The following is a 10,879-nucleotide window of genomic DNA, read 5'->3' as shown; positions in this document are numbered from 1 at the left end:
AAATTTTTATTTGAAGAATAAAAAATAAATTTAAGCCCAAAAAAAATATGAAACTAAAATTAATTACTTTAAACATCGACGCTTTCGGGCTTCGATGAAATTCCTGATATTGCATGTGCATTGCGGAATAAATCAGATATACGACTGCACTAAGTCAGAAAATATTGAGATTTGAAAAAAAAACCGTACGGGTCGCTTCATGTTCCTTGTTCATGTCTGCAGCTTTGCTAACTGAAATTTTAGATCGATTGCGTCTTTGCGACTACTTTGACAATCGCCACGGATTGCATTATAATTTATACTACGTCAATATGATAAAACCATAGATAGATTATATATTACAAATTTTTATATCAAAGGGGTCCGTGTTTGAGATTTGATCATTAAGATAATGAAATAAGATATAACAATAACCAAATTAGTTTATAACTTTAAAATTTATAAATTCCAACAATATATAAAGTACCTATTATTTTAATTTTTAATTTAATAATTGATAAAGGTGGTGTTTAAATATTCGAAGCACAAGCATTTTTTTTTATGAGTTAGTAAATAAAAATCGTATTGTAAATAAATGTGATTACTGCTTTTTGGATTTAACATAAAGGTTTTCAGTGCCTAATACATCACGTTCACCGTATACCGACTAACCAACTATAATTTGTAAAATTCCAAGTTAAGTCTTTTCTCTGAATACTGTCGAGTACGAAATTAATAATTAATATATTATATGTATATTCATTTTGAGTGCATTGGTTAGGTATATTTTAAGCTATTCGAGAATATTTAAATTTTAAAATTTCCTTATTTAATTTCCGACGGATATTCAATAATCAGCAGAGCGACTTTGCCAGCTTTATAAAATAATTTGATGTTTGATGTACGACGGCGTCACTTTAATTTGCGGTTCGACTACAAGCAGACGGCATAGTAATATTCATATAGTACTTAACATGTATATAAACTAAAAATAAAAATAGTTGAATTTTGAGGCACATAAGAACTCCCGTGTACTATACTACTGTATAATATGACTAGTATGTACAACACTATTTATATCTATTTAATTTTATAAATATGTTATTATATTCTGCGACCTGGTTATGCCGTCGTCGTTTGTGTTACCGTATTTTTTTGTGTTGCGCGCTAGGAGACAAAAAATATGCCCATACTTCACCCGGTTAGCAAATCAAATTTTAATTTTGAGACTAAAAAGTAAAATATTTAAGCCCCAAAAGAATAAGTAATCAAACTTACGTATACATCGACTCTTCGGGTAATATATAGCTGCAAGGCGCCATATCTTGATTGCATCAGACGCCATATCGAGGAACTTCTTCCTTCATCTAAATCTGAATTGAAAAAAATCGAGATTTTTTATAAAAATTACTTGAGTAGAATGAAATATGTGAGTAAATGTTTATTGTTGCCATACACATTTCTCAATGAAATTATTAGAGTTGCGAATCGTCTCCGGCGAGACAGTGACGACGATCGGCTTTTGCCATAGATGATAGGTATTATAATATAATATATTGTCATCAGTTTTCGAGTTTTTGATTTCTTTGGATACATTTTTTATTTCAAATTCTAAACAGAATATTATATGGTGTGTTTAAATCTATACAATGCAGAACACCCTTTACATTTTTAGATACACTTCTGTCGCGAGTCAATTTTTACGTCCGGCATCTAACAATATTGTTTTTAGTCTTAACGGTTTAACTATAACTTAACATAAAACTCTAGAAGTGTCGAGACTTGAAAACAATTCAAAATTAGGCTTTGAAATTTACTGAAGTAATAAAAAAAATGGATACATTAATCGTGTCTTGCCTATAATATTCTCTCTGGGCTCGGCATTAATATTTTATTAAACAATATTATTCTATAATAGTGTGCAGTCACCGATGTATTTGCTAGATTCAATTGTGAAAAAATTGTGTGGTCATATTAAACAACTACACTATAGTGTAATAAATATTATAATATGTATACAGCCGTTTAGGTACCTAACCAAGGCTCTCACATAAAGGTAAGTGACGGGGGAAAAAAATGTATCGCTTCCCTTGTACCTACCTATATTTATTGTTTTATATTTTAAAAACTTACCCTACTAATGAAGTACTACAAGTATAGTTTATACTTTGCAGAGGTCGCTGTGGGTATTTCTTAAAATAGGTAGTATTTAAAAAAAAAAAATCATGAACATTTTAGGTTTGTTAGTTAGGTACACATGAATTTACTAGACCAATTTGAATTAGTTAATGCCAAAAAAGTTGTTAAATTAAGTACCAAAATAGTAAGTCACATGTGACATCCCACATCGTACCATGCTGATATAGTAACACACTAACACATGATCCAAGTGATATGCATTTCCAATAACATTAAGATGTAACTATTAATGCTGAATACGGTTTAATGTTTTTCCTTATATCCTTATATGTTCAACAACAATTATTCATAATATTTTTTGTTTTAAAGGCAGTTTCCAAACCGTACATAAACTAATATCAATTGTAAATTTTTTCAAACTTATAACCCTTATAACATTTAAAAATTGTATTTACTTGTTAAAATCTGTATACATTTTATGTTTAAGGTAGTAGGTACATTAGTTACACGATATAGATACATAAATAATGGATAAATTATTAAAAAAATGTGATTTTATATCTCTATTAAAAAAAAATTATATAGCTGAAATTGAAAATATAAATATATATATTTTTTAGTTAAGGTTTGCAGTATTATATGGATGTGTGAACTGAAGAATACAATGTTAAGTAAGATAGGACATGTTTACTTTGATGAACTGATTCAGTGAATATTTTGATCATAAGAATCATAAGTCAAATTGTTCATTTGTTTGTGACCCCCAAAAAATTAAATCTGTGGAATCATTAATCCATTATTCGATGAGTTGTTTCTTATCATAATTATACAAAATTAAATCAAATCACTTAATTCTAGTTCAAACATAATATAAGTCTTAAGTTAGTAAACTAGGTTTGAATACAAAATAATTATTTATAAGAATGGAAATATCCATTATCCAAGTAGTCACAATTTCCATTATTAAGTTTTAATAGATGAAATTTCAATTTAAATAATTTAAAAAAAAAATTATTTTGTTGGCATATCAAAAAGATAATAAATAAAAATCATCTATATCCTATAAAGAGTTAAGTAAAAGTAAAAATATTAGCCAACAAACTATGTACAGTAATTAAAGATCAGATATTTATCAATAGAATAATATGGACAACTTGCTGGACAGTGAAATGATATAATTTAATTTATAAGTGGGGTAAATCAATCACCCAGGGAAATTTTATTTAAAAATAAATATTTTAGCAAATTGAAAATGGAAATTGATTTCTTAAATAATATTTTAAGAATTTCATATTTTATTTTATTGTTTATATCTATGAATAAGAATAATTGCAATTAACTTAATTATAATATAAAAATATTAAGTTCAAAAAAATACAAAATTTGTTTGTTATTTTTTTTTAAATGTTTTATTTGTAATATTTATTTATTTATTTGTGGGATTATTGTATAATTTAGTTTTATAAAATAGTAAGTTTTTGTACATCAACTGTCAAGAGTAGCTGAAGTTAATTGTTGTTAATGAGCTAACCTTTATCTAAATGTTTGCTTAAAATGTGTTAAATGAAAATGAAAACAGTTTTATAATATATATTAAATTTAAATAAGATTATGAAAATGTGTAGAGATTCTCAAAAATTATTTTTGCCCCTACGTGAATAGAGTTACGCCTATGCCAGTGAGGGACTTGGATCCGCTTTTACCTAAGGCACGTTGTAATACACAGAATAAGAGCAAGCGTAAATAATCCAAGATTGCACTTTCTACTGCATGTCTGCATGTGTGATATTATATTATAATCTAACGTCGGACGGATCACTATATTAATATAATAAATATATAATAACACAGTCATCCAATCGCGGTCAGCAAAGAGCGTGTAGTGTGTCCCTCAAAAATATGGTAACAAAAACGCGCGGTTCGTCGCAGAAGCAAGGAATGCCTCGTAGTAATATAATAATTTGTTTATCGTTTATGTAACCACTAACCAATATTTAAAGAATTGAATGTAATATGTTGTATGTAACAATATGTATCGTGATCCGCGGGCAGATATTAGGCTGACACCCTCGAATGAAACAAAACGCCCGGGATACATCAGAAGAATATATTGTATGACATTCAACAATTCAGGCAATGGTCGGATCGGCAAGCTGCCCAGGAAATCTCGGTGGGCCACTCAAAATATGGGCCAGTCATGAGTGTTAAGTGGTAACTTGTTCTTTTTATGATAATGAGAAATGAGTATATACATGAGTATAGAAATATATAATTTAATGAAACTCAGTGGGCCGATACCATGACTATCCTGTTACACCGTTACCGACTCGACAAAGGACGAAAACGCAACACGACAGTAGTATACCACTAAACCATGGTATACAAGATGTGTGGACGGAAAAAGACGGATTACTTGTCATTGCATAACAGCGGCGTGCAAGAACACAGCGATATGGAAACGCAAACAAACGTGACATGCCACATACAAGATGATAAAATGTATAAATTCGACAGTAACACTCAAGGCGGAATGTGCCACAACAAAATACGTATATGTACATTGAAATCAAGATGACACTTACGGCTAAGGAGGACATGTAACAAAAACTGTCATAAACCGTCAGTGTAATTAATAAAATAATTCGTGATGATATAAAAAAAACGGCTGTCGCGACATAGTGACATGGCTTTTGGACGCACACTTGGTCAAGGCAGAAGACGGGACATGACATGTGAATATATTATTATGCATCCAGTTGGCGCAGGGCAGTGACCGGATGTACATAGTATATCATAATATTATATGACTATCATTAAAGTTAAAATGTGCACCTTCGGTCCATGCTCTTGTAGCGCTGTCATCCGACATTTTTACCTCCATAATATTATGTACCTACATGGCAACAAATCGATACCCGATATTTGACAACATATATGTGCATTGACCATTGATTATGTTTTTATTTCGAACAATCGACAAACATCTTCTTATATGATTTCATGAACAACAACAATGATGATTTTGGTTCTTTAGTTATGATTTTTCCTAATGATTATATTATGTTCAAAGTTTCCTCCCAAAAACATTCCATTAAAAAATTTCTTTCTGTTTTAATACCTTTTATAGATAGTTCATAGTTAAACCTATGATTTATTTTTAAAACATTACATTTTTATATTATATTAGTAGTATATAATAGAGAGTTCAGAAGGCGTATCCCCTGATCCTTGCTGATCCTTGCTGATCCACTGATCCTTGCTGATCCACTGATCCTTGCTGATCCTTGAGCCACTGATCCTTGATTACGTACGTGTGTGACGTATATTTACCCCTCCACCTGAACCCGTCTACTCATCACGTGACCGATACATATTTTGTATATTTGCCCCTCTACCTGAACCCGTCTACTCATCACGTGACCGATACATATTTTGTATATTTACCCCTCCACCTGAACCCGTCTACTCATCACGTGACCGATACATATCTTGTATATTAACCCCCCATAACATTACATCATAACATATAATGAAATCACTAGCTTTCACGAAATTTAATTTTAGCTGTTAATGAATAACCGATCTATAATACAAAATATCTTAATCGTTTAACAACAAATTAAAATACCTATTAGTGAATAACATGTAATGGAATCACTAGCTTTCACGAAATTTACTTTTACATGTTTAGTATGATTTAAATACAATTATTTAATTATATTTTAAATATCATCAACTATATTATGAAAGTATTATATAGTTAAAATGAAACAATACTATTACTGTAACCAGCTATTAAAGATATCTAGATATTAATACTATAAAGCTACTCTATACAGTATACATAATTATATCATTAAGTATAACACCTACTTATCTTTTACATATTTAGTATAATACGAATACAATTATTTATTAATGTACAATATAATAACCCTTCTCACTTTTTCCATAAGCATATAAGCCACTAAGTGTACCCAAATCGAATCAGTCTGTTCCAGAGAGCTATACTCGTACTTTACCTTAGTTCTTTCATACAGTCATTTTTAATTTACTCAACGTTATTTAAAATCATCAGTGTTTTTAATTTTTACAAGTGTTTTTAATTTTTACAAGTGTTTTTATTTTTCAATATGGCCGGTCCAATTGTTGATATCAAAAAGAAGTCGTATACATACATTCCACCGACACCACCTGCATATCTTATGGAATCTACATCATATACATTAGACTTTACAGCACGTAAGTTTGTGCATATTGGTATCGATCCAACTGATGAATTTCAAACTGTTATACATTTAATCACTTCATCGAGACATATAAAATTAACAACAGATTTCCTAAGACGTATATTTGCTCTTATCGGTAATATATTATCATTTATATTAGAAACACCACGAACAAATAAACGAATAACTTTTCTCGAAACTGATTTATTTCTAATATCGAGTATGGTGTACAAGGGTGAAAACAATCTAGTTGTTGAATGTAAAAATAAAAGCGAATGCAGAGTTTTATTGAATCGTGCAGATTTGATTGAGCTAAATAAATTAGAATGGTGTATTTCAAAAACTATGATTCAAAAATCAATCATCCAAACCATTCTTCTTAATCAAATCGATGAGTATTGCGATTATCTAGAAGAAACTAGTTTACAAGATACCAAACCACCAAATACTGAACATGAAATGGAAGTATTCATAAAGTTGGGTACACCTTTAGAAAACACAACTACATCTCCTAACCTGACCTATCAAATCCAGATGTATGCACCTATGCAGTTACTTAGAATTTGGATAGATCGTAGAAGGGCACGAGACACACCTGAGGTAATGTGAAAAAAATATTATATCATTCATAAAAATATTTATTGTATTTTATTATTATTTTATAGTTATTTACCGAATCCGAAATGAGACTCATTTCACCTCCGAGATATTCGAGCTTGTCTCCAATGGACCTTTCACAAGCAAGGGTAATTTATAATTTATAAATTAAAAAAAAAAAATTATACAATTAATAATTATAATAATTATTTAGGTGGTTGACGAGGAATGCGGTATCAATGAATTTTTATCGCAAATCAGTCCTACACAGGGACAGGGGGCATGGACATCAATTCAGAAAACAAAATCAATGGTAATGCTCACATTTAACTTTTATGATAAATATATATTAACATAATATTATTTGTATAGCATACCAGTATATCCCCACCAACAGACGTAGACAATCGTTGTAGACGTAATTCGGACAATGATGCACAGTATAGATTTTGTTTTCTGAATTGATGTCCATGCCCCCTGTGTAGCATTGATTTGCGATAAAAATTCATTGATACCGCATTCCTCGTCAACCACCTAAATAATTATTATAATTATTAATTGTATAATTTTTTTTTTTTAATTTATAAATTATAAATTACCCTTGCTTGTGAAAGGTCCATTGGAGACAAGCTCGAATATCTCGGAGGTGAAATGAGTCTCATTTCGGATTCGGTAAATAACTATAAAATAATAATAAAATACAATAAATATTTTTATGAATGATATAATATTTTTTTCACATTACCTCAGGTGTGTCTCGTGCCCTTCTACGATCTATCCAAATTCTAAGTAACTGCATAGGTGCATACATCTGGATTTGATAGGTCAGGTTAGGAGATGTAGTTGTGTTTTCTAAAGGTGTACCCAACTTTATGAATACTTCCATTTCATGTTCAGTATTTGGTGGTTTGGTATCTTGTAAACTAGTTTCTTCTAGATAATCGCAATACTCATCGATTTGATTAAGAAGAATGGTTTGGATGATTGATTTTTGAATCATAGTTTTTGAAATACACCATTCTAATTTATTTAGCTCAATCAAATCTGCACGATTCAATAAAACTCTGCATTCGCTTTTATTTTTACATTCAACAACTAGATTGTTTTCACCCTTGTACACCATACTCGATATTAGAAATAAATCAGTTTCGAGAAAAGTTATTCGTTTATTTGTTCGTGGTGTTTCTAATATAAATGATAATATATTACCGATAAGAGCAAATATACGTCTTAGGAAATCTGTTGTTAATTTTATATGTCTCGATGAAGTGATTAAATGTATAACAGTTTGAAATTCATCAGTTGGATCGATACCAATATGCACAAACTTACGTGCTGTAAAGTCTAATGTATATGATGTAGATTCCATAAGATATGCAGGTGGTGTCGGTGGAATGTATGTATACGACTTCTTTTTGATATCAACAATTGGACCGGCCATATTGAAAAATAAAAACACTTGTAAAAATTAAAAACACTTGTAAAAATTAAAAACACTGATGATTTTAAATAACGTTGAGTAAATTAAAAATGACTGTATGAAAGAACTAAGGTAAAGTACGAGTATAGCTCTCTGGAACAGACTGATTCGATTTGGGTACACTTAGTGGCTTATATGCTTATGGAAAAAGTGAGAAGGGTTATTATATTGTACATTAATAAATAATTGTATTCGTATTATACTAAATATGTAAAAGATAAGTAGGTGTTATACTTAATGATATAATTATGTATACTGTATAGAGTAGCTTTATAGTATTAATATCTAGATATCTTTAATAGCTGGTTACAGTAATAGTATTGTTTCATTTTAACTATATAATACTTTCATAATATAGTTGATGATATTTAAAATATAATTAAATAATTGTATTTAAATCATACTAAACATGTAAAAGTAAATTTCGTGAAAGCTAGTGATTCCATTACATGTTATTCACTAATAGGTATTTTAATTTGTTGTTAAACGATTAAGATATTTTGTATTATAGATCGGTTATTCATTAACAGCTAAAATTAAATTTCGTGAAAGCTAGTGATTTCATTATATGTTATGATGTAATGTTATGGGGGGTTAATATACAAGATATGTATCGGTCACGTGATGAGTAGACGGGTTCAGGTGGAGGGGCAAATATACAAAATATGTATCGGTCACGTGATGAGTAGACGGGTTCAGGTGGAGGGGTAAATATACGTCACACACGTACGTAATCAAGGATCAGTGGCTCAAGGATCAGCAAGGATCAGTGGATCAGCAAGGATCAGTGGATCAGCAAGGATCAGTGGATCAGCAAGGATCAGTGGATCAGCAAGGATCAGCAAGGATCAGGGGATACGCCTTCTGAACTCTCTATTATATACTACTTATATTATATATAATTGCCAAGTAGTTTAATTTATTTATCCTTTATTAAATTTAAATAATGCAATTTATTAACCAGAAAATTTATGTAATTGTTTCTAACTCAATCGTCTAAAATAATGTATAGCTATTTTTTATAATGTTTGATACCTTGTTACTTCTGGTGTGGATGTATCCTATGAAATATAATAATCCAATTAATTCATAACACTGTTTAAAAATTACAATACTAAGAAAAATAACTACCTAAGTCTTAAAAAAAAATGGTTCTTGTTCATTTAGTCGTATTTATTGAAAGATTAAGTTTTTACAATTAATATAATAAATTCACTTTACAAGTACAGGACCGTTAATATATTTGTCTATAACAGCAGATTTTAGGAGCCCAATTTATTTCTATTATATTTCTAGTATATAATAACATAGGTAGCCGATACTCAACTCAAAAATTAATGTATGTCTTTCCATTTTAGATTAAAGTTAGTCGGGTTATTGTGATATTTGTGAATTCGAATGATGTGAAGTGCACAGAACACACCACAGCAATTATGTATCACTCCGAACACCAACACTTATGACACCATTATTAAACTTTAAATCAAATATTCTGTTGAAAACAATCTTTTTAATATCTCTGTTTATATTTAAAACTGAAACAATACACAATTTATAAATGCTGTAGTTCTTAATGGTCATTAGAACAGTAGTGTTGAAAATAACAATATTTATATTTAGAACGCAAGTTTTCACCTTCCCGAGATGTCAAAATTAATCGTATCTAATCTCTTATTGCCACATTGAGATGAAACTTTAATTGGTAATAATAATGGTATATTTGTGACAAAATACGCAATTGGATACTTCATTTTAAAATGTCTCATAATGCTGGTAACTCATAAGTACCTATATACCTTAAGTTATTAGTATGTATGGTAGTCTTTTGGCTTGTGACATATTCACTGACACTCATCGGGAAGGTCATCACTCATCAGTGACCAATTATTATTGAATAAACTAAAAAAAAAAAATCGTTAAGACGGCATAGAAAGAAATAAAGAATATAAAACCACCAATAGTCAGTGGGTACCAAATATTGGCCAACTACACCTGCAGTTGTGAGAAAATGGTGACTGATGGCAAGAGCTTTGGGTCGTATTAAATGCTCTTAAATCCATGATAACTAAATATTGATAAGTCATAAAACTTGATCGGCATACGTTGATTATTACTTTATTTGTAAATGCACGGAACTACGATGTATTCAGCTACGCGTTAAATATGAATTAATGTCAACGCCTTGACATCATGAAAGTTTAAAAACAAACAATAGGTAATCATGATATCCAGAATGATAACCATTGACACGATTTTGTCCATTTTCATTTACTTATGAAACCGGCTCACTGGAATTCCCTTATTTAAGCCCCATAATGCAGAGCATGACGACACACCAACACCATATTATATATTTATGTGTAATAAGTAATTATTTTACACATACAAATAAATAAAATATTTAAATACATACCTGTTAAACATAGTTATTTTTTTTTTTTTTTTTTTTTTTTTT

At 29.8% G+C, this 10,879-nt stretch overlaps 2 protein-coding genes across 2 annotated transcripts; one reads left to right on the top strand and one right to left on the bottom strand.

The window, feature by feature from the left end:
• Positions 1-6,230: 6,230 nt before the first annotated feature.
• On the top strand, positions 6,231-7,391 carry LOC111039157. Its single transcript, XM_022322493.1, has 3 exons — positions 6,231-6,947; positions 7,013-7,093; positions 7,159-7,391. Exons 1-3 carry the CDS (start codon positions 6,252-6,254, stop codon positions 7,300-7,302), a joined length of 921 nt encoding a protein of 306 aa, XP_022178185.1. The 5' UTR covers positions 6,231-6,251; the 3' UTR covers positions 7,303-7,391.
• LOC111039156 lies at positions 7,284-9,519 on the bottom strand. Its single transcript, XM_022322492.1, has 3 exons — positions 7,690-9,519; positions 7,544-7,624; positions 7,284-7,478 (listed from the first exon to the last, which is right to left on the bottom strand). Exons 1-3 carry the CDS (start codon positions 8,383-8,385, stop codon positions 7,305-7,307), a joined length of 951 nt encoding a protein of 316 aa, XP_022178184.1. The 5' UTR covers positions 8,386-9,519; the 3' UTR covers positions 7,284-7,304.
• Positions 9,520-10,879: the final 1,360 nt, after the last annotated feature.

Source organism: Myzus persicae, unplaced genomic scaffold, assembly GCF_001856785.1.
Source record: "Myzus persicae strain clone G006 unplaced genomic scaffold, MPER_G0061.0, whole genome shotgun sequence".
Lineage (NCBI taxonomy): Eukaryota > Metazoa > Arthropoda > Insecta > Hemiptera > Aphididae > Myzus > Myzus persicae.
The sequence above is the reverse complement of the archived record's forward strand: the minus strand, read 5'-3'. Positions and strand labels throughout refer to the sequence as shown.